Below are 25539 nucleotides of genomic sequence, written 5' to 3' on the forward strand. Positions count from 1 at the left end.
GTTTGTTCTTCTAATGCTCTTTTAAGGCAATATATGTACTATTTTCAAAAATTACTTAACAAAGGAAGCAGTTTATAATTCTAAAACGGCAGTGTTTGAATGCTGTTCATCCCTAACAATCAGCATAACACCTACTGCCAGCCATGCTGAAATACACACTAAAAAGTAACCACCCAACAGATGCTAAAAAAACCCTGGAAAAAGTAGGTTACCAAGATCAGGTATAAGCAAAATACACAAATTCTTTCACTCCAAGCACAAGCTTAATAAAACAATTTTTAAAGCAAACGACAGTATTGACAGACCTGTGGAGGAACCTGCCTCCTTTTTTGGTCAGGGGATGTGACATAGACAGCTTGTGTATATGCGTAACTTTTGAACCGTGGTTTAGGAGAAGGTGAAGGTCCCTGGGGTACACTGACTGTGATCTATAAAGAAGAAATTAGAGGTGGAAAGAACAGATATATGGATAGGAGCATGAATTACAAAAGTAAAGTAATGATTTTAAGAGTAAGTGAAGAAAAAAGTAGGAAGGTCATCATCAGTTATATTTTTCAAGGACAGTGTTGGTATTCAGCAGTCAAAATTGGGATGGTATTAAGGAAAGCTCTTATTTAATCTGACATCCTTTCCAAAAGCAACAAACTGTCAGGACTCAATACTGGCAGAATACCTATGTAAACTGAAGGTTCCTTATAATTTACAAGGAAAGGCTCAAAAAAGAAGTGATCTTGTAGTATATCCTGAATAAACAGAGCCAATACTCATCTGCTCAGTACTCTAAAAGAGACTGAGCGTCCCAAAAGCAAGATACAGACTAAATTCAGGTAAGTACACTAGGCCTAAAATCCACTAAACACTTCAGCAGAGACTGTCTGGTGTTTTCAGTCAAAAATGTAACTGACATTGCAAGCATAAATTAATTCCAAGTATTACATGAGCTTTTTGAGAGGCCAACCGTGAGTTGAGAACTGATGATCTTAAAATACAAGTCAGTGTAAATAAAATGCTAAAAAATTAAAAATGTATCATGAATATGGAGAAATGTCAACTGCTATTCTGTGAAAAAGGTAAAAAAGTTTGTACATGTCTGTGTTTAAACGTAAAACCTCCCCCAGTTTCTGTGTTCTTCCTTGTGGTGCCCTTCCACAGTGAAAAGACCCAGTGCTGTAAAAGAGAAGTGCAAAGCACTTACTTGTTGAATAGTTACTTTTAAAACAGTCCAGTGCAAGATGAAAAGCAATACAAAAGTACAGTTCATGCAGACAAGTACATTTGACTCTCCTGTGGTGAAGAGACTTTGTCCATCATGCCGTGGTTTTTTTGCCTTCCATTGGCCATCTAGCATCAAAACTTATGGGGTAGGTAAGGGAAACAACCACTTTAGAGCAGCAAGATGAAAGCAGAAAAGTGAAACAACTCACTTCTTGTGAAAAACGCTGTTGATGATGTACTTGTATGTGCTCTTCTCTAGTGACCCTTGAGTGTCGTGGCAACATCTCCACCTCCCTGATGGCTTCCATGGTGACTTGCTGGGGCAGAACTTGGAAGAGAGAAGTCACGTACATTAAGATGGACTTCTTATCTGGACAGGCAGTTGCAATGTCTGGAAGGCAAATTAACATGCATCATTTCGGTTTCCACATTAGACATGAGAAATAGCCAATCAACTTCATGGAAAGTTGATAGACTAATGAGCAATCTATTGTCCACTTGAGTTCTCTAGAGACTAATTAGAGCCTTACAATCAGTCCAAAATTACAGACTAAACTTGCATACCAATGAGAAGGAACCGAAGTTTATAAAGATAACTGTTATCTCATTCAACATGAACTTTCCATCTATATTTCTTCAGTCAAAATGCACATAGTATACAATTTGACACTGTGATCCTCATTAAGCAGGACTAGACATAGGAAAAGGTATGTTTTCTTGTGCTGCATAAATACGGCTGTTAACAAAAATGACAAGCTCATTTTCCAAGTCGTGCCTTAGTATGTTCTCTTGACATCATTTAATCATTGGAAGCGACAATGATGTAGGTAAAAAAAAAAACAAAAAAAGATTTACAGGTTTTTCTAGCTAATGGATTCATACAAAACAACTACTAAAAGCAACCTGTAATATAGCTACATAGCTTCTATGTTCTACTTAGTCTTATATTCTTCATGAAATCTGGGGAACATCTAAGGAACTTGGTATTCATAGACATTAACATACATAATAGAACAACTCTTTAAAAAAAAAGCCCTGTAAAATCTCTGTGGACTTTAGCAGTAAGTACAAGAACCTTTGTGTGAACACAAAGACGATTTCAGGTTTTGCAGGTAGCCATGATATACATTAGCAGGAAAAGTGGTTTATGTGACTCAACTTTTCAAGTCAATAACAATTTGTAAAAATGTAAGGCATGTGGCAGCTCTTTGAAGTAGTTACATTATTTGCCATTGACGTTTACCTCCTACACCCACTCTAGAGAATCAAGATGTAAAAAGACTGTTGTACAAGAAATTTATCATTAATTCCATAAGCTTTTTAACATGAGTGCTGGCAGAAAGCCAAGAACTGTGCCTTTTTACTGTCCTAGATCAATCCTGGCTTAGCTAAGATTTTAGTTCAGGGGAAAAAAAAAAAAAAAAAGAAATCAATTAATATATTCTGGCAGACTCAATAATGCTACAGGGTGGCATCTCATTCTCTCTTCTTAGAATGCAGAATACAGGAGGGAAAGCACCTTATGTTAAAAGCTTCACATATATTTGGAAATCAAGAAAAGACATCCTATCAATATTTTTGGTTTGGCTTTCTGACCTATCTCCATACCTTTGTTTGATACATTAAGAAAGAGAGTTGAAGGCTCAGTTCTACTCAGAATTGGCTGGAAAAATGGCACATTCCCTCCAACATTCCCACCCCCGCTTAAGATTTATTGTCTCCATGGCCACAGTATACAGAATATGCTCATTTAAAAAAAAAAAACAAAACAAAAAACAACAAAAAAAACCCAAACCAAAAACCACAACCATGACTTTTCCAAATCAAGTCACACTACAGCCCTCAGTCTCCACAGGCTTCACTTCTGTGATAGAATTCAGGTCCAGGAAGTATTTTGCTATCACCATCTTCTTGTCTTCTCATTAATATTTTAACACTATTTTGTTATACTCAGTGTCCACTAGTAATTGATGCTTACAAGAATATCCATGCCTTTATACAGGCAAGAGTACACACTGAAAGAACAGACATTAGTGCCAGCTGTGATTTTTCCATTTGTCATTCATTATTTTCCTTTTCAAAATGTTCTGGTAATCAAATAGGCAAATACCGTATCATTTATCTACATAAATATCTCACACAATAAATAAAGCAAGTACCTTGCAAACAATATACATGCCAAAATTTGTTTACCCATTCTATCTGACAAATAAAAAGTACATATGCAGCTGTCAGAATCCACTGGCAAATAGGAAAAGATTTAATTATTTAATCACAACAAATAGCTAAACAACCATTGTTGCAAAGCCTAGAATATCAATCTGTCTCTCAAAATTCTTTTTTGTAGGCTCTTGAATTATCAGAGAAGGAATGACTTCTGCTATCCTGTCCTATGCCTTTGCCTTCATATTTTTTTCTTTTTGAATTCTAGTCTAATATATTGTCTTTACCACCTGCTAAGACTGATGGATATTTGAAGTCCTAGTGGTTAGGCAGTGAATAAATTTAAATTTAAGCACTTGCTTGCAAGGAAGTTCACTAATTCCTTGGAAGTATGTCTGCTTTCATTTCCGGGGGCAAAATATGTGTCAAGCCAACCTACACCTTCTAAAAACTAATCTCCATGTCTCGGAAAATACAGAAGATATTTAAGAAAATTAAGTCAACATATGTAGACTATGCCATTATTCAGATACTGGTTTTGAGAGAAAAAGTAAAAACAAACGAAGGAATTATCCAGGAAATCTTTTCAAAAACAAGGTAACTTCTCCAAATTCAGCTCAGAAGCAATACTTTCTGAATATTTTCATCCATTTTCTTGACAATGACCATCCAGGATAGGATTGAAAAGAATAAATAAGAATAAAAACAAATTAGACTAAGTCAAAAGAGAGTTTAAAATGGGAAGCATTATAACATTAGCACAAATTATATTATTAATGTGTTCATCAGTCAAGAATCTGAAAGACTTTGGAGAGCTCTGAAAACCATTCCAGCTCTTTAACAAGATACAGTTATAAAAAAGTATTGGAAAAGTTACCAGCATGACTTTTCCAGCTATTGAGAGGAATCTTCTACTGTAGAAAACTTTATGCTGGCAGATTAATATTTTTCAAAAGAAACCCATGACTTTCTGCTACTCAAACTGAAATATGTCACATGAAGCATATTGTTCACAGAACTAGTTTTTGATACATCTTGTGATCCATGGGCTTACTTACTAAAACATGTGGTTTCTTTAGCATCTTCTATAGTGAAAGAAACAAAACTACTTTGTAGGATACAGAACAAGGCCCTGACTTTACATGTTCCCTCTGAAAAAAAATATTCACACACTCTGACCATTTAGAGAGATTAGTCTCTCCAGGGGAGGTCTCCAGTCAAATTGAGAAAGTAAAGAGAAATAAAACAAAACACCTCTTCTAATAGACAGGCTGAAAAACTATACTGTCTGATACTAAGGAGACACCATAAAAGCTAGAATTTGACCATGAATTTTAATGTATGATAACATCTTGTTCATCTAGAGACACAGCTACTTGGTAACAAGTCCCAAAAGAGCAGGAAGAATCTGGTTTCACCACAGAATTTTAAAACCATGAAATAAACATCAATCCACCCCTGTTTAAGTGCTGCTGCCTTTACAGGGTTATTACGGGTTTAATTTGGGAAGCAATTTGCCTGATAAAAGTTCACTACAGCTTGATTTTTATTAATTAACATTTTAATATTACTTGCTGCTGTTCCACATGAGATTTTAAAAAATGTACTAAAAAAACATTGCTCTCCCTTCCATAACACTGGAGATTCTCAAAATTGATTTGAATTTTCAGAGATTACGCAGCTTTTTTCCCTGATAAATGGAGGCTGTTGGCTTTTCTTCTATCAAAGATATTTTTCATTTTAAAGCTTATTAATGATACTAACACAACATTAATATTTATTAGCATTTCTGAAAACAATCCTACTGCTATCTCCAAATGCATCTGTTTAGAAAGGACTTAAAAGATGCACAGCAGATAAGCTAACTGCAGAAGCTCTCAGATTGTTGAGATAAGACAGAATCTAACTGATATGTAAAAGATTAGTTTCTACAAAGTAAACTCATTACAGGAGGGATTTCAATGTTTGTATGGCAACTCCCACTATGGCACCAACCTCAACTGCAGTATCTAAGATGAGGGCAAAATACAAGTATTTAAAAATGTACAAAGACAATTTACATGTTATTTTTATTTATTTATTTTACCTTTTAGCCTCAAGAACAAGGGTGAACTTTTCAAAATACGGTCAAATGCCTGTGATAATCAGTCTGACAAGGCTCACCAAAACACTTTGAATGAGCTTCCATAAAACCTAAGTCACGTATTTTGATCACGTTTTGATTTGGATGAACCTAAATCTGCAATTGAAATTGTATGAAAGTGTATGAGACTGTACTAGTAAAAACATATCTGCTTAGTCTTAAATAGCAAGAAAAACAAGTAAGATTTCATTCCCGGATGGATGCATTAGAGTTGGCCCAGCACGGGTAAAGAGATCTTCAAAACATTACCCCCAAAACTAAGAAAAAAAGAAGAAAAAGGGGGGAAAAAATTGTAAACTCGGTAATTTGCACTCTTAATGCATATTTTTGGTCACTTACTAACAAGTCTATTTGCAGACATTAAGCTACGACAGAATCATGAAGCCTATCTTAGATTTGCTGTCACTGTTTAATAATTAATAAGTTTAATATTAAACTTATTAATTTCCTGATTGTGAAAGCATGAGACTAAATATAGTTTGTTCTTATTTGAACACCAAGAAACAAGCAAGATTATCAGGCAAAGACTATAAGCTGTTTTTCTTAAGTGTATAAAAACTTTTCCCTCAGCTAGCACCTGGTCCCAAAACGATATTGTTCTGCAATCCATGTTTAGATTAAGACTATACTAACGGTAATGATAATAGCAAGAACAAAAGAAGAGGTAATGGTTTACTCTATTGACACTCACTGCTGCCAGTAAAACCTCAAAGCAATAAAAACTGTGCAGTCTCTCAAAGGTCAGCCAGTAGCTGTAGTGTCTGCTCTGCAATTATTGACCTTTTTTTGCTTGTTTTTTAAACATGTAATTATTTTCTGCCCTGTTTTTGTACTCTGTTAGTAGATTGCATGTTAAATTCAATATGAAAGAAATCTTTACAAGTAATCTCAAGGAATAGTGGTGGACTTACAGACAGACAAAAATAGAATAATTTATGAAATACTGCATAACTGTAAATATTGAAATCTGGAAATTTAAACTGACAATTCTTCAACAAAGTTAAAGAGCAGACAACTGCTGTCCTTTTTCTAAAATGAATTCCTTAGTGCGCTTTCCAACTGAGGGGAAGATATTTAATTAAACAGAAATCTATGTATCTACAGTCTCTTAGGGAGAAGACAGTTAAAATCTAAACAGGAAGGGTGTATCATGCAATTCAGCATATTCCATTCCCTGCTGGTACTAAGGGTAAATTAAAGTCCTCTTAACAGAGAGGTAAATAACTCATTTAGCCTGCAATCTTACACAAGTTTAAAAAAAAAAAAAAAAAAAAGCAAAACTGAATGGCTCCACTTCTTGCCGATGACATAGACAAGTAATCAAAATATTATTTGGAACAGGATGGAGGAAAAGTCAAAACTTTTGGAAGGCTGTTCAGTGGCCTACATGAATAAGCATGGTGATCACAGTCTATTGTTTTGCAGAATAAAATTCACATTTTACAAAATGAACTGTTAGCAAAAGGCACAAAATACATACAGATAATTGAAGTGAGAGTGGAAACCTGAAGGACAGCCCAGTGGTGACCTACATACAGATAGCGGCACTATTCTTTTTCTTCTTTTCTGTAGATACGAATACCCATTCACCTAAAACTAGTATGAAATTCCCAGAAGAAAATGCTATTAATTTTTCAACAGACTTTTCCTTAAGAAAGTAAATGTTTTAAACCTTAAGGTTAAGACCTACAGAATACCTTCAAAATGCTGACCACAGCCGTCCTTTGTAGGCTGTGTTGAATGAGGTCACAACAGCAGCATGAAGAAAATCTCTTCAGAAGATTAACACATTTGTGTTTTCCTTTTCGAATTATGAAGACAGGTCAGGATTTGTGGGATTAAAGTGCTGTGGGATTCAAGAGTATCTGGTATTAAAAAATTCAGTGGCAGAGAATACCTTAAATATGTCTGAATGTCTGTTCTGATTTGCTGCATGAGTGTGAAGGAATCTTGGACTAATATGCAAGCACTGTCCCGGTTGAGTGAACTTGACACTATCTCTGGGTTTAAAATCTGCAAAATCAGGCTTAACACCAATTCTGAACAGTAAAGGTGATCGTTATTTTTCTTCAGTTTCCTTACAATGTTAAATATTTATTCAATAACACCACAACCTTTGCACCCTAAGCTATACCTAGCATAAGCATCTTCTTAGCAGCAAAGATATAGAAATAAAGTCAAAATGGCAATGGAATAAAACGCTGGTTTGAAAAAGTGGGGGTGCATATGTTAACATTTTTATCATGTGTTGTATATTAATATTTTTGTCAATGAGTAGGAGTGAGCATGGCTCTCATCGATTTGCTGAAATAATTTAATTTTTTCATAACACTGATATACATTGCTGAAAGCTGCAGTTCAATTATTCAAAACCCTCAAATGCAAATGCAGTGAAGGGTGGCGGGGGAGGGGGGAAGAAAAGAAAACTAAAATACACCCTACCACCTAGGTCCTACTGAAGAGTCCTGAAAATAAAGAAAGATCAAGACAGTTATGCTGACTGGTATCTAGAGTCAGGAATAGCGTACCAAAATGGCAACATTAGCAGGCACCCAAACAGTAATTTTGCTAAGAATATTTGAGATATCAGTAAACGGGCCAATATTTGAGAAAGCAAATGGGCCAATGTTTCAAAATATTGTACATTTTACTTTTATAAATATTTAGCCTAGAAAAGTTTTTACTTACACATTTCTCTCCTATCGATCCCAGTTAAAGGTATATTTCATTCAACATGGAAACTATGGCAATGATACTCAAAGACTGAAAAAGTATTTCTACTATAAAGTTTCACAAAACATTCCGTAGGTATTCCCCAAAAGCTAGACAGTATTGATTCCAGCCGAGTCCATATTATCAGTTACTGTAGGATCAGGAAGATTTTGCTTACTGGGACTGGTTGTACACACACACAAAGTAAAAAATCGTCTTAAGAAGTTTAGCTCCAACCATGACTTGTTCACCTGCTGCAAAATTACATGCACTATATATGCTTTGCTGATTCTGTCGTTGCAAGAATTGTGAAATATAATGGAAGAACTTGAAGACCTAAGTCAGTATTAGCCACTTCAAAAGCCAGCATAATCAGTGAGCAAAACCACAACATCAATGCCAACTAATTAAAGTGGACAACTCAAATGTATGAATTAACATTCAGCTTTATTAATTACATCTATTATAAATTTTGATTAGACTGATTAAGATAATCTATTTAGTAAGATGTTTTGTAGCCAATAATTCTGAAAGGTAACTATGAAAAGAAAAATAAATTAGAGACTGAACTCCAGTAATTAAAGATTTTATAAGTTCTTATGGAAATAAATTCATTACTTTTATTTCATTGTAAAATCTATCATAAAAATAATATGATATAAGGTAAATGGAAAAAGGCAATAGAAATTTAAACAGACAACTCTGAATAGACAATACAGAGAGCATTATGCATACTGGATGGGTGATACTACACTTAATAAGAGAAGTTAATAGTTCTTCAAGTGCAGTCAAAAACCACTAGAAAATATAGTATTCTTCTGAGATATTAGGTGTAAGATGAGACAGAATTAGAAGTATTTCATCTACTAGTCAGTTTTCTCAAAATGAAACAATATATTACAGTTGGGATGTGCTGGTTTTGGCCGGGATAGAGTTAATTTTCTTCATAGTAGCTGGTATGGGGCTATGTTTTGGATTTGTGCTGAAAACAGTGTTGATAACACAGGGATGGTTTAGTTACTGCTGAGCAGTGCTTACACAGAGTCAAGGCCTTTTCTGCTCCTCACACCACCCCACCAGTGAGGAGGCTGGGAGGGGACACAGCTGGGACAGCTGACCCCAGCTGACCAAAGGGATATTCCATACCATATGACATCATGCTCAGCATATAAAGCTGGGGGAAGAAGAAGGAAGGGGGGACGTTCGGAGTGATGGCGTTTGTCTTCCCAAGTACCCGTTACGCGTGATGGAGCCCTGCTTTCCTGGAGTTAGCTGAACACCTGCCTGCCAATGGGAAGTGGTGAATGAATTCCTTGTTTTGCTTTGCTCGTGTGTGCGGCTTCTGCTTTACCTATTAAACTGTCTTTATCTCAACCCACGAGTTTTCTTTTACTCTTCTGATTCTCTCCCCCATCCCACTGTGGGGGAGTGAGTGAGCGGCTGTGTGGTGCTTAGTAGCCAGCTGGGGTTAAACCACAACATGGGATTAAATTATGAAATTGAGATCACAGTCTTGAAGTTATAAAGGCATTCAGAGCCTGTACTCCGTTTCAACCTATTTTTGAAAAGTATTTTGGGAAGAAATTGTAATGGCATATATCACATTCCTTGTTTTATTAGCATATGAATAAAATAAAGGTTTTGCTACTTCTGTCTGAGCTCTGAGGAGAAGATTGTTTTCCAGCTCTGATATATTTATTTAGTAAAAGACTGGATTTCATTCTATAAACGCTATGTTGCTCATACAGAAACAAAGACCAGTGGATGCAAAGACAAATATGAATGCTGTCAGGATAGAAGAAATTCCATTGTATCTAACAAAGAGAAGCACCCCAGAGCCTTCACTGGTATCTGCAGAAGTACAGGGATTCTGCTTCTATGGCATATATCTTCCTTTTATTCCCATGTGAAATGGACTATTTCTGACATCAGGGCAAGGTAATGATCACCTGAGGTTAATCTCTTCCACAAACCGACACAACAAAATGGTGCCAATTACTGCATGTAGCTTGTACTCTTCCCCTCTAGAACCTCATGGACAACTGGTTTTCTATGAAATCTGAGAAAAGCAAAATGGAAAAAAAAAAACCACAACAACAAAATTCCAAAGATAGACTTATTTGGACGTAAATCAAAACTAAGCTGTTCATAGCTTTGTTTTGATTTATAAAAAAAAGTAGCAGAAAGTTTAAGAAATGTAGTTTAATTTCTATGCAGAAAAATTCCTAACTTTAGGTGAACTTCAGGTGTAAAATTACTTATAGATATCTTAAAAAAAACCCAAATTTATTGTGTACAATAGTACCTTCAATGAAAATTCCTGTTTTTCACTAATTTAGGCCAGAGTATTGTTTACAGATACAATGCATACTTTTTATATTTAATAGACAATACTTTCACAGGGTATGCAAGTTTCATTAATTAAAACTGAAAAAAAATTCAGAGAATCTTTCAATATCATTACAAGAGACTAGGAAACTTTATTAACTATTAAGGTTTAGGTTACATATATGTTGTGGTTTAACCCCAGCTGGCAACTCAGCACCATGCAGCCGCTTCCCCCTTCCCCCTCCCACTGGGGCGGGGAGGAGGAAAAAAAAAAAGTAAAACTCGTGGGTTGAGATAAGAACAGTTTAATAACTAAAGTGAAATAAAATACACTACTAACTAATAATAATAATATAATAATAATTGTAATGAAAAGGAAGATAAAAAAAAAAAGAAATAACACCCAAGAAAAGACAAGTGGTGCACAATTGCTCACCACCTGCTGATCGATGCCCGAGCAGCGATCCACCCCTCCCAGTCAACTCCTCCCTGTTTAGATACTGGGCATGAAGTTCCATAATATGGAATACCCCTTTGACTAGTTCAGGTCAGCTGCCTCGGCTATGCTCCCTCCCAGCTTCTTGCACCCCTGCTTGCTGGCAGAGCATGGGAGACTGAAAAGTCCTTGGCTGAAGATAAGCGCTACTTAGCAACAACTAAAACATCAGAGTGATATCAACATCATTCTCACACTAAATCCAAACCACACCACTATACCAGCTACTAAGAAGAAAACTAACTCTGTCCCAGCTGAAACCAGGACAATATGGAACATCTAACATGAAAAAAAATTCACTGTTAGGAATTAATCTGTACAACTTGATTTGACGTGTCAGTTTTAAATTCAAAGAGGATGTTTCTTGCTGACTCCTCTGGCTATACATCTTGGGTTTTCTCACTGCATGTGTTGTTCCTGCATCTAAATGAAGACCAGTTACTTAGTTAACATTGGCTTCTATATACATGACACAGAAAAATGACAATGACAAATGAGGTCAAAATGACAAATGAGGTCATTAAAAAAGTTAACTGTAGCAGATGCAAAAAGGCTACCTCCACTTCAAAAGTATATCTTTTAAAAATACAAATACATCTTGAAAGAGTTGAAACCCAAGTGATATGATTTTATATATAACTATAATTATACCTACTTTAAAACGCTAAAAAAGCAGGTTAGAAGAATTTCTTGTAAATGCAGTAGGGGAAGGATTTCTAACTTTTGAGGAATTATTTCACTAAGAATGCAGCAAATAGATTAATGTGCTGATCTTTTTGTTTAGGTTGATCATGATGAAAACCAGTCTAAAATATGTCATGCCAGTAGTTTTTAAATATGCAAGTTTTGATCAAATGGTTATTCACTGTACGCATTCCGTCCTCCAGCAAGTTATTTAAACATAACTGTTTTGTAATTTAAGAAAAAAACCCCTTAAATGTAATTATCTGAGGGAAGAGAACTGTTCATGCTGGACAGTCAGAACATCTCAAGCCCGTACTCTAAGGCATTTAATACTTTTTCAGCTGGAAACATCTGCTCATGTTTTGCACAGAAGTAAGCTTCTATTCACATTTCTGGTGTGCTGTCATCAAGATAGTCTGGAAAAATACATTTTGCAAATGTAAATTTTATCACCAGCAGATCTTGAATTAGGCTCATGCTGAGTCTATTAGATCACACACTGGGATGCTGTTCTGCTTGGGCACAGTAAGCTCTACTCTCCTATCCTCCCTTCACTTCATGATCAAGTTGTTAAATACACTCAGGAGAGATACTAGTGAATATAACTCCTAGCAACAGCTTCTGTGACTGTGACTTGGTAATCTCTTTTGAGGTAATCATCTGTTTTGAGGTGAACTGTTACACATTTTATTCTAATCTCTTCTCTTGCTGTCCACTTCATTATTTTCTTAGTGAAAAGGTGTAATTAGTATATTTCTACCTTTGTGTCCTGTACAACGTTTTCTGTATGCTATCTTACCACGTGCTTTCTGTCTTTAAAGTATTAAAAAAAAAATTATAAAGGAGAAAAGAAACTGTTTCAAATAGTCTCTGGCAAACTAGTTAGCAAACACAACATCTGTCATCTGGAGAAGGTAGTGTAGGAAGGAGAAAATAGAGATGCAATTGCTTCAACAGAATCTGTAAAGGTTCAAAATGGAGAGTCCTCCTTGACCGTATGCCAATGAACCATACGTGAAGTGTCAAGAGCATTTCAGGATGTGAATGAATACTGGAGTGACAACATGAATAAATATGAGAACTTGTTTTGAGAAACTCAAAATAAATGCAATTTCATATGTGGCTAGTGTTGGAGAAGTAGTGAAATAAATCAAGGGCAAAGCAAGATATCTTGTAAGCAATACATATTTTAAAGACCGAGAAATCAACATTTTAGTGGCCCCTATTTAAACAGGCAGCAGAAGGTGTCTTGTCTATTCTAGTCAATGCAAGCCTCAGCCTAACTGATTAAACATAAGTGTATGTGACACTGACAAGCATGGAGCAGCATGCGAGACCCTAAAGAGAAGTGAAAATGCTACAGCTCAGCGAAGCAAGCTGGGTTTGAGGATACTGTATCTGCAACACCTACTTCAAAAGTTCCCTGCAAGCTGGAATAGTTGTAAACATGCAACAACAGCAGCCAGATGTGACTGGGATGCCAACTGGTATATTATGTGTGTGTCAAATAAACATTAAAATACATATAGCAAATTTCAAATGTGCAATGCAATATATTAAATTTATTTCATATATGAAAAGAAAACCATTGCTATTAAAACATTAAGACAATTAGGGTCATAAAGGAAATCCTTCTTAGTAGTGTATCAGTTTCCTGACTAGAGAGTTCAAGTGTCCCTGGATGATGGGAAAGGTAAATTCTGAAGGAAGGGCCTACATGAGATTCCTGAAATCAGTTCTGCAGTACTGGCTTGTTTATTAAACCTGTTTCTGACTTCACTGTTAAAAGGTTTTCTCACGTTTTTCTTAATTCAAAAGTATTCATTTTCTCCATGGTCTTCTCTCCCAGAAACAAACTGATAACATGATTTCAGTATTCAGACAGCTGATTCCAGGAATGATTTATGACAATAGCAGCATAGGATCAACTGAGAAAGAACCGCAACATTTTTGTGGATGGCTTTATTAAATAACACTAACAGATTACCTACAGATGTTGCAGAAACCATGGCAGAGTCCATCTGGACAGCCTTGTGCTGCTAGCCTTCAGCTGTTTCCATCCTTAAGCTGAAAAGACATGAATATGGACTAAAAGAAACTCCCTGAAAGTTCTGGTTCCTCCTCCCTTCTCCAATTAAAGAAAACCACAACAAAACTAAACTAACCTATCATAATCACTTTAAGGAATAATAGAAGTACACAAATAAGTGGGGAAAACTATAAATGACCACTCAAGACTGAGTAACAGCGCTTCAAGAGCTACACAGCATGGAACCTACACTTCTCAACTCAGATGTCTACAAACTCTGCCTCACCTGGTTTTTTAAGTTTAATCCTATCCCTACTTGTCTCCCCATTCCACAATGACTTAAATCACGCTTTTTTTGAAGCTCTGGCTGTTCGTACTACCAGAAAAAAGTGGGTTTTGAGAGGTGAAAGCACATATTCTGTGGGACAAGATGAGAAGAAGAAATATACTTTGACCCCAATAGTACAGTTAACATCAATGTAAATAAAGCCAGTACTTCTGTCATCATTTATTCATTTTTTAACAGTGAAACCTCCATTTACCCTTGCCTCCCCCAAAAGACCACCAAATGGTTTTAATGCTTTAAATACACCATCCCCTAGTCCACCACAATACATTTAGGAGCTAAATAAGCATTGTAGTCACTTGTGAACATAATGAGTGGCTGCATGGCAAACTTTAAAGGCAGGTTGTTGAGTCTGTCTGGACTCAACAATGAAAGGCTAAGAAACAGTAATTTACTCTTTTCAAGAGTAAATTCAGAGACTTCAAAGATCGAAGCTGATAAAACCAGTCCGTAGATACTTTAACTAAGGAAAGGAGAAGAAAGCTGTATTATTTGATTGGACAATGACTTTAAGTCACAAAGGTGATGTAGTCATGGAGGAATGCAAATTTTGATCCCAAGAGTTATCATTTCTAGAACTGATACAAATTTTGGGATACACTGAATGTAAACACCTTTCAGATTACACGGGAATGCCAGTCTAAATAAAGTACAGCTTCTTTTAAGGCGCAGGTGGTACATGTCCGGCTATGTCCAGCAAATGCAGACATAGCACATGAGATCAGAGGTAGGCAGAACTGAAGCCTGTATCTCATGCCTGTTGTGATACTTGCAAAATTACGCTTGTCAAACTTTGTAGAATAGCTGCAACTATGGCAAATATATATGGTATTCTGTACAACAGCTTCTCCTGAAAATACCTCATACTTCTGAGCATTCAAGGAGCCAGAGAGATCATAGCTTTAAAATGCAGGACTTTTTGGTTTTTTCCCCAAATATCAGTTTCAAAAGATAAACCGGATTCATCTTCAAGAAACACTATACTGATTTTATTGCACAAAGCAATAAGAAGATCTGATCTGGAATTCTATGTTCTGCTCAGACACGTTCAAGAATGATAAACCAGAAGTGGAACAGAAAGGAGTTGTTAGTGTTAAGTAGGAGACAATGTAGAGAAGAATGAAAACCTATTGAGAGTCTAGTCAAACAAAGGCTGAGAGCAGGTATGAGTGTTCTTTATAAATATACCATTGGGTAAAAACAATCAGAGCAAAAGCATCAAGCTCAAGGACAATGGTAGCACAAGAACAAAACAGAACAAAATAAACCTGAAGAAATATAGCCTAAAAATGCAGAACAGTTTGTCACCTTCAGAAAGTGAGGTTCTGAGAGAGCAAAGGAATAGAAGCAAAGCATGCAACTGACTATGACAGAACTTGAGGAATATAAAAGCATTATAACGAGACATTTACCTAAAATTGCAGGTAACAGGACTCAATGCATCATCAGGTCCCTCATGTTCTGTTCCTCCCCCTCCTTTTACATTATAGTTAATGCTAATTATTTTTCAGCTATACATTTTTAATACAAGTTACTGCTATAGTTTAATGCTTTTCTTCCTATGAACTCTACTCCCTTGATGTTTTTTAATTATTCAATTATAGGGAAATATGTGGATGCAATAACTTAGCAAAAATAACAAAAATAATATGTCATGTCTGACTACTCTTAGAAACTCTGACAAAGCATCACACTAAAGATGTGACAGAGCTTTTGCATATATAGCATACATATACATATTTACCAAGTAATAGTACATCAACAGAGCATGTGAAAGAAAGCTGGAGATTAATTAGTGCAGTCAATATAATGTAAATAGGAGTTAGGAACACATTAGAACAACAACCAATTTTATTGCATGTTTATCACATATTATGTTAATGAAGAAAATGCAAGCAACCCTAACAATGGGTTTAGACAGGACTATGAAGCAACACGGCCAAAATTATCCAGGTTAAATCTGAACATTAGTTGGTGCGTATTTTAACAGGCAGAAGAATTTGGAAATAAGGAATAAGGGCTAAGAATAACTAAAACAGAACATGTAAAAGTTTAAGAAAATATGTATACCTGGAAAGAGATGGTAGAACCGCTAGTTCCACAATTCGTGTATTATTCCTTGCTCTTTAACTTACCATTATTATAATTTCTTGAACCATCTCTTTTTAAAATGCATGAAATTACATAAACTTTGGATTCACCAACTGAAGAAACATACATTTGTCCACTTTTCACCTGAATGTCTGTTGTGGTTTAACCCCAGCCGGCATCTAAGGACCACGCAGCCGCTCGCTCACTCCCCCCACCACCCCTGGGATGGAGGAGAGAATCAGGAAAAACAACCTTGTGAGTTGAGATAAAGACAGTTTAATAGGACAGAAAGGAATGAAAAACAATGATAATAATAATAATAATAATAATATGACAATAGTAATACTAAAAGAATTAAACTATCCAAAGCAAGTGGTGCACAATGCAATTGCTCACCACTTGTTGACTGATGCCCAGTGGTTAGCTCAGTTGGTTAGAGCGTGGTGCTAATAACGTAAAAAGGTCGTGGGTTCAATCCCCAAATTTCCAGTATACAAACTGGGGGGAGTTGGCTGGGAGGCATAGATCATGGCTCGGGAACTAACCACTGGGCATCGGTCAACGAGTGGTGAGCAATTGCATTGTGCAGCACTTACTTTGTATGGTTTAATTCTTTTAGTATTACTATTGTCATATTATTATTATCATTATCATTGTTTTTCATTCCTTTCTGTCCTATTAAACTGTCTTTATCTCAACTCATGAGGTTTTTTTTCCTGATTCTTTCCCCCATCCCCGGGGTGGGGGGGAGTAAGTGAGCGGCTGCATGGTCCTTAGATGCCGGCTGGCGTTAAACCATGACAATGTCTACTTAACTCACTTCTCTTTCTCATAGTCAACTGTATAACTCCCCACTATTGTTTTTTTTTTTTTTTTAACCAGGACCTTGCAACTCACTAATAGAAATCTATTAGAGCACAGTGATATTCCTCCTTTCTCCTGCCTCTTTCCCACCCCCTCCTCCCCGCGCTGCCTCTATTTAGCTCTTCCAACTCAGATTTGAAGGAATGGTAAACCTTTTTTTCCCCTATCCCTAAATTCTTTAAGACTTAGTTTCTAGCAGATGATAGAACTCACTGCAGACATTTTACTCTGAAGTCAAGCTACCCAGCAGTTTTATTTTGCCTCTTTTGAAGCACTCTGTATTGGGCTTGTGTGGCAAGGTTTTGGTAGCAGGGGGGCTACAGGGGTGGCTTCTGTGAGAAGCTGCTAGAAGCTTTCCCTATGTCCGATAGAGCCAATGCCAGCCGGCTCCAAGACGGACCTGCTGCTGGGCAAGGCCGAGACCATCAGTGACGGCAGTAGCGCCTCTGGGATAACGTATTTAAGAAGGGGAAAAAAAACCCTGCACAACAGCAACTTCAGCTGGAGAGAGGAGTGCGAATATGTGAGAGAAAGAACTCTGCAGACACCAAAGGTCAGTGAAGAAGGAGGTGGAGGAGGTGCTCCAGTCGCCAGAGCAGAGATTCCCCTGCAGCCCGTGGTGAAGACCATGGTGAGGCAGGCTGTCCCCCTGCAGCCCATGGAGGTCCATGGTGGAGCAGGTATCCACCTGCAGCCCGTGGAGGACCCCACACCAGAGCAGGTGGGTGCCTGCAGGAGGCTGTGACCCCATGGGAAGCCTGCGCTGGAGCAGGCTCCTGGCAGGACCTGCGGACCCATGGAGAGAGAGGAGCCCACGCTGGAGCAGGTTTGCTGGCAGGACTTGTGACACTGCGCGGGACCCACGCTGGAGCAGTCTGTTCCTGAAGGACTGCACCCCATGGATGGGACCCACGCTGGAGCAGTTCAGGGAGGACTGCAGCCCACGGGAAGGACTCACATTGGAGAAGTTCGTGGAGGACTGTCTCCCATGGAAGGGATCCCACACTGGAGCAGGGGAAGAGTGTGAGGAGTCCTCCCTCTGAGGAGGAAGGAGCGGCAGAACAACATGTGATGAACTGACCACAACCCCCATTCCCCGTCCCCCTGTGCCGCTGCGGGGAGGAGGAAGAGAAAATCGGGAGTAAAGTTGAGCCTGGGAAGAAGGGAGGGGTGGGGGGAAGGTGTTTTAAGATTTAGTTTTTATTTTCTCATTATCCTACTCTGATTTGATTGGTAATAAATTAAACTAATTTCCCCAAGTCGAGTCTGTTTTGCCCATGACAGTAATTGCTGAGTGATCTCCCTGTCCTTATCTCAACCCATGAGCCTTTCATTATATTTTCTCTCCCCTGTCCAGCTGAGGAAGGGGAGTGATAGAGCGGCTTTGGTGGGGACCTGGCATCCAGCCAGGGTCAACCCACCACACAGTCTTACTTCTTTTCATGACAGTTAATTATTAATAGTTAAAGAGGTTATGTCATGCCAGGCCTTAGTTTATGCTCTTTTACATTTTTCAAGCCAAAACAACTTAAATACAAACTTTTATTAGCATTTTGGGTAAAAAAAAAAAGTTTGTTAGAGGATGTCCTTGAAAAGTTCAGCGTGTTTGGTTTTAGAATTGACTTCTCTAGGCTGAACAATTAAACAAACAAGCAATGCTACAGGCACAGAGCTCAGAGTCATGATGAGAATAAGCAACATTTGTGATTACAGTAAATGGGAGCAGAATCTGGGATTATAAATGAGAGCACTGCAGGCCAGCACCTTATTTTTTAAAGTATTTCTTTAATTACCCAGCACTAGTGAGACTGATCATAGTCCAAACATAAAGAGAGGATTTAGTGGTTATTAACTAAGAAAACATACATCATCTAAAAATTATGCAGAAGAGGTAGCCTTGGCAAAGAACTAAGAATGCTCTGAAGACCCGAGATTAGGCTTTGAGACAGGGCCTACAACATCTAATAAATATCTAAGTACATGAGATACATGTCCAATCCTACTGGGAGATTTTCATTCCTTAAGCAGAGTACTGTCTTGTAGTAAATTACAAACAGATTGTAAAACAAAGGTTACCAGTGTCTTCTCTCACTGACTTGTTTCTATTGATTAAAGAACCCCAAACAAACAACAAAAAACTACAACTGAAAAACCCTCCAAAACTAAAAGAAAAACCAAGCAGCTCTCCAAACTTTAAACTAACAATATGCAATGCTTTCTTCTTTACAAATAATCTAGTAAACATCCCAAAATAAACATAAGGGCCCTAATTCTGCTTAGGTAGTATTTGTTTTGGGTCTTTATTTAACAGTATAACTCCTGAAAAATCTTTGGGCCTGGCTGTACAACCATATTCCCCCAAGCAGATGTGCAAGCTGGCCCAGCACTTGAAGAATTTAGCCCGATTCCCCCAAGCAGATGGGCAAGCTGGCCCAGCACAAAGAATGTATCCCATCTCCACAAAAAGCCAGTAATCACATTAAAAATGAGCCTGCAGGATTCAGATAGGACAAGCATATGACACCAGTCACAGTGAAGTGGCATGTTTCATTAACTTGCAACATTAATAGTTTAGTAATACATATTCTGGGCCCTCAAGAAACATGTTTCATGAAACATGAAAGGTTCTAATGGCTTAGAAACTGCATATTTCCAAGTCTGGAGCAACAGATTTGTCGGAGACTGAAGCGTTCAGTTTGTTTCAAGGACGGGCACAGTAGCAATAGGGACCAAGTGCCTTCCCCACGCTATTCCTCCCACTGAGCTCAAACTGACCAGAGACCCCAGCATCAGAACAGAAGGCATACTAAGATCTTGTCAACTCTGAGGCACACGGATAAGGAGTGAACTATATGTTAAACCTTTGAATAATTACCTGAAAACGTAAAAACTTTATGCCACCTAACTGACAAAGCTATTCAGTAGATGTAGTTAGAACAGCAAAAACGCATTCTTCCACAAATCTGAAACAAGGCATACCAGCAGACAAACATGATAGTTACACCTCCCAAAACTTTCTAGGATATCTAGACCCTTCCTTCCAGTCAGACTGCTCAGGTAAGTGAAATTAATGTTAAACACTCTAGCTGTGGCATTGCAAACAATATGTAGTGAGCAAGTTCCTAGAACTTAACTGTATTTCTGAAATCCCAGATGACCAAGAATATTACCCTGTTAATAAGGCACGATCAAGTCTCACCTACACTATAATTTTCAATTCAAAGGGATGCAACTGTAGTATACATAGGTCCTCCCTCCCAATGTAAATTGTTATGACCCCCACTGAAACTTCAGTGCTAACAAGGATATTGTTTAACAAAGCAACTTGTAAAAAAGGTAGTAAACGTACAAGTAACACAAACATGAAACACCCTACACCAGGATAACTAGAGGAAGATAAAGCAAGCAGAATCAAAGAAAAATACTTACAAAAACAGATGTTCTATAGTGTCTGGGTGCTCCTGGCAAATAACGAATAGCGACAATTGATAGTGCATCATTACTGGAGCATGTTCAAAGATCTTACACGTCAGGCTCTTTTTGTCATGTTTGTGTTCTATCATTAAATCTTAAACTCTACCCAAATGTTACAGCTTTCTGAAGATACTGCTAGAGAAAATATGGAAGAGGCTGATCAGTATCTCTGGGTAATCTTTTAAAACAAATTGTTTTTATAAATGTATTTTTATTGCCTTATAAAATGTTAATATGCCATAGGCAGTGATATTTTCTCATAAAAATGTCCCAGCCTTACCAAGTTACCCAACAGAGAGTTATTGATTTAAGACAGAGTTTGATTTTCTGAAGTATTAATTGTTTCTTTTCTTAGTGCTGCACTGAGCATTGCAGCAGATATAATTCAGAAGAAAGTCAGGAGTGGAACATTATAAAGAAATTACTTTAATGAGAATTAGAAATCCATAAAAGACTTGTACATTTTCTGTTTCTCTCTTGTATATGACCAGAGTAGTCAAATAATAAGGTAGTTGTAGTGGAGACCTTAAATCTTTCAGAAAACATCAAATAACTCAGGGATATACAATGAGGTGTCTCACCTCTAGGTCACTTCTTTGAATAAAACCCAAGCAGTTAAGAATGGAAAACCACTACCATCTGAACATCTCATGACTGTGTGGTAGCCAATATGCAATAAGTCAATAGCGTCAGTTCAGTTCCTAGTGGAGTACATAAAAAAAAAGTTCTAATCCATCACTCTTAAAGGGAATCTCAGCAGAGAGGAACACGGATATAAAGAAACGGTGATTCACACCAGCTTTAAAACCTCCCCAGGTTATGTAATATGGAAGTTATGTTGTATACACAATCCATAGATGAACTGACAATCTTGGTTACCCTAACAGTTCACAAAGTAACAAGCCCAATGATAATGTTCTATTTCAGTTGTTGAAAATACAGTGTCGCTACATTGGCTGGTCTTCCCCTTCCTGGAGTTTTCTCCAGCCCCTATTTTGCATGGAGCACAACCTCTCTTCCCCACATTCTTGGTCCATCTTTCCTGAAAGTCTATACCCATCTACCGCAGCACTCCAGTCACGTGAGGAATCCCATCCTGACTCTGGAATCCCAGTGAGGTCACAGCTCTGCAACTGTGCATGAACTTCCAAGTCCCCCTTTCCCATGTCATGTGCATTTGTGTACTGGTTTTTACATGGGGAAAGTGACAGCTGCCTCATCATGCTGTCTCCCAAACACTTCTTCACTGTCCCACATACCTTCCCTTCTCTTCAGATTATTGCAACCCTTCCCTGACATAATTAGGTTAAAGCCCTCATCACAAGGTTAGAAGCTTGTTGTCAAAGACGTTCTTGTCCCCCTTTGTCAGACAATCCTGTTCAGCAGGCCTTGTTCCTCAAAGAGGGCCCCACAGTGAAAGAAGCCAAAAGCCCTGCCTGTGACACCAGCTCTGCAGCCAAGTGTTGAGCTGAAAATTTGTCTAGTCCTCCTTGAGCCTTTCCTCTTTACCAGCAGGACAGAGGAGAACACCACCTGGGCCCCAGGCCCTTCATCCTCACCAGAGCTCTGTAGTCACTCTTTATACACTCCAGGTCACCCTGGCATTACTATTGGTGCCCAAATGAATGAGCAACAAGGGGTAGTAACCTCAGGGTCAGACACACTTTGCGAGTCTCTCTGCAGCCACCTGGATCCAAGTGCCTGGCAAGCAGCAAGCCTCCCAAGACATCAAGTCAGGTTGGCAGAGGAACACCTCCATCTCCTGCAGGAGACACTCCCCAATAACCCTTCTTTTCTTCTTCACCTTGGCTGAGGTGCTGCTGCCTCTGATGCCTCCTGTGACAGGAAGTCATCTTCCTCACCCGTTTCATGAGCTCTTCTTCAGGGGATAACTTTTTCAGGGATCATCTGGGAACTGGTGTGGGTTAACTTGTGCAGTCTGCTGCAGGCTTTTGCTTCTGTCAGTTCTAATAATTGGCCTCTGGCTGCTCCTTTATCAGCTAGCACCTAAACATCTTGTCTACAACTGCTGATCAGGGAGCATCAAGCACCTATTCAACTGCTTAGGAAGGATTGACATAACCAGTGGGCAAGAATACAATAAACAGAGGCAGCCAAAAGAGTCACAGCAGTTTCCAGACTTCTTCAGAAGAACTTAAGAGTAACAAAAAAAAAAAAAAAATTAGGGAATGGTAAATTCTCTCTTACATGAATAATCAGAGTGTATATTCATGAACACTATTAAACATTTTCTGAATAGATAACACATGCCCGAGAGTTTTAGAAGAAATGGATAATGCTTCTTATAAACATTAAAATTCATTCATAACTTGGACGGCATCTGGTTTAATCCTGAATAACATTTTGACAAAATGAAGCATTACATAAAATCACAGTAGCCTCCATGAAACAAATTAATCCATAGCTATTTAACAGAGAAAGTTCACCACCCAGAGAAGCTTTCTAGTAAGGTTCCAGAGGAACTTATGCCTAGGCAGGTGACAGGTATATGTCTCCTAAAACCCAAGCCATAGCTCCAGCCAAACTTAGGCTTAACAGAGAAAATTACTAAATAAAATTCTTTTATCTGTAATATGCACGAGGTCAGACCATGTGGACATAATACTTCAGTTTGGCCATGCAATCTGTGAATCTACAAAAGAACTGCAGTGATATAAAAACCCCAAAAATTCAGCATATTGCCAACATGCATAAAGCATTGAAAGCAATGAAAATACCAAAGCATTTCTATTATTATTCTGTGCATTATTTATTGACATAGTGGTCAATAATACTGATTATATTCTAACACATTTCTGATATAGTATATTTAAGAGGAAAAATAAAAAGTGATAAAGCAGTCTGCTTTGATGTGGACAGTTTGTCCCTATGATCCAAGGAATTAATAGGAAACAAATCATGCATTGACTTCAAAGTGGATATTAGTAAGTATCTCCTGCAACAGGAAAGCTAGTCAAGAAAAGATTTTTCTCTTAATCTACAGCTTTGGTTCTGGATAAGAAACCTTATATACATTTCTTTGTAGGAAGTAATCTGACAGGCTGATAACTTTTAAACTCAGCATGCAGTTTCACAACAGTTTTAGCCTTAAACCATAGCTTAAGAAATGAAGCCAGGACAGTTTTCATAATTCCTATCTTTAAAATGTTGCACTATCCTTATTCTTTCCTTTGAGAAGGCACTGGCATTTATCTCAGTTCATAAAGAGCAGATTCAGAAGCTAAACTATAATAAAACCAATGCAAAATAAAACCCAAAACAAACCTAAAATAAATATTTATCAACCAGTTTAGCACTCTGAACCATTTTACTGTGGAATAGTAGTGAGGAACAGTGCGGGAGGAAGGAAGGAAAGAAATCATTAGAGCTGACTGGCTTAAATGCTGTGAAAACTTCCATATGGTTGCACCACTACCTCCCAGTTTCTGACTGAAATAAGGCTAGTGGGCTTAAAACCATAAAGTTATACTTGTGATCCCACTTCTGTAATACCAAATTACAAGAAACGCAGTTATTAAAAACATCTATCATTAAGTTACTGATCAAATGAAACAGAAATATAAAAAGTGGATTTTCTCTAAAATAAGCATTTCATAAAAGTTACTGATATTCAGGTAAGGTTTTCTTAGCTCATCTTGTCCTCAAACACGCCACAGAAATGCCGTAACAGGCTGAAGTGACCAGATAGGAGCATACTCTCTTTTTTTAGATATCAGACAAAGATTTTATTTCTTCCTTCAGCTCTTCACTTCCCCCCCCCCCCCAATTTAATTGTGCACTATTTCTACTGCAATTCTGTGTGAATGACTGTGAATGCAATTCTTCCTGTTCCACATTCAACTATTTAAACACAGTAAAGTGTTAAAATTACTGTAAACACTTGTGGTGGCAGATGCTGATATTTTAAAATGGCACCTGGTGGACCTGTTTCATAATTATTCATAATGAGCAGGAATGTGGCAGAACTGTCCTGAAGGGACTTCAGCACTGCAATTTTCCCATGCTCTGTGAAAAGTGGTTGCATTCAATACATTAACGTACTAAGCTCTCGTTTGGTCCACCCCTGGCTTGTAATAAGGGGTATACACACCCTGAGGATTTATGTGCTAAAGCTAATTTGCTGAGTTAAACAGCCATCAAAATCAGCGCTGCTCTGAGCTTAATAACCTGCTACAGACTTATAAAGCATTCTATAAGAATACTACTGACTGTTGAAGTAACGCTCTCTTTTAATTTTGCAGTACAGCAAATTAAAATAAGGTATCTGAAAGAGAAAGACAAACAGCTTTCTGGAAAATGGGAAAAGTAAACCATTACGCTCTGCAGTACATTAACTGCTCTATTGGAGCAAGTAGCTTAATTTTTCTTCATTTCCTTGTAATCAACAAGCAAGTCTCTGGGTAAATAAGTAAAGGAAGAGGTGCTGCACATGCTTGGCTATCATTCCGGTCCACCACAAAGCACTGGTATTCTCTGTTTTCTTGAGTCCCCACTTTGCAGTAGAAACATTTTCTTCTATCCAGAACCACAGTGTCAAGAAAGTCTTAGAAAAACTTTCATAGTCACCTACTTAGTAACTAGTATCAAAATAAATTTACTATAAAATACAAAAAAGTAAGCACAGGACTGTAATGCCAGGTTAACAAAGAATTTAGTTTTATCAGCGGCAAAAATGCTGCTCTAGTCTTTATTTTGCATGTATTTCTTGATACGAAAAAAAGCCAACACTGTATCTCACCTCAGCCTTTGCAAAATATCATAAAACATACTTAATATAATTTTGAAACCCAGAAGCTAACAGAGAACATGTGAAAATGTGCCAAATGAATGCCAGAAGATAAAAATTAACACAGGTTGTGACTTAAACTGAAATCGCATTCATTCTCTCCCATTCCCTTCTTAAAACGAACAAGGTTTTTGTATTAACTTAACATGTGGCTACGACTTGACTTTTCAGAATGTATTTATCAATG

At 37.6% G+C, this 25539-nt stretch overlaps 1 protein-coding gene across 2 annotated transcripts in view; it reads right to left on the minus strand.

The window, feature by feature from the left end:
* Nucleotides 1-25539, minus strand: part of DMD (dystrophin) — a 922027-nt gene that overhangs the window by 854534 nt on the left and 41954 nt on the right. For both annotated transcript variants that reach the window (XM_050904429.1, XM_050904437.1), the window contains exons 3-4: nucleotides 1425-1606; nucleotides 306-428 (exon numbers count right to left, since the gene is read on the minus strand). In XM_050904429.1, the coding sequence (XP_050760386.1) occupies nucleotides 306-428; nucleotides 1425-1606 (305 nt within the window). The remainder of the gene's footprint in view (nucleotides 1-305; nucleotides 429-1424; nucleotides 1607-25539) is intronic.

This window comes from Gymnogyps californianus, chromosome 1, assembly GCF_018139145.2.
Source record: "Gymnogyps californianus isolate 813 chromosome 1, ASM1813914v2, whole genome shotgun sequence".
Lineage (NCBI taxonomy): Eukaryota > Metazoa > Chordata > Aves > Accipitriformes > Cathartidae > Gymnogyps > Gymnogyps californianus.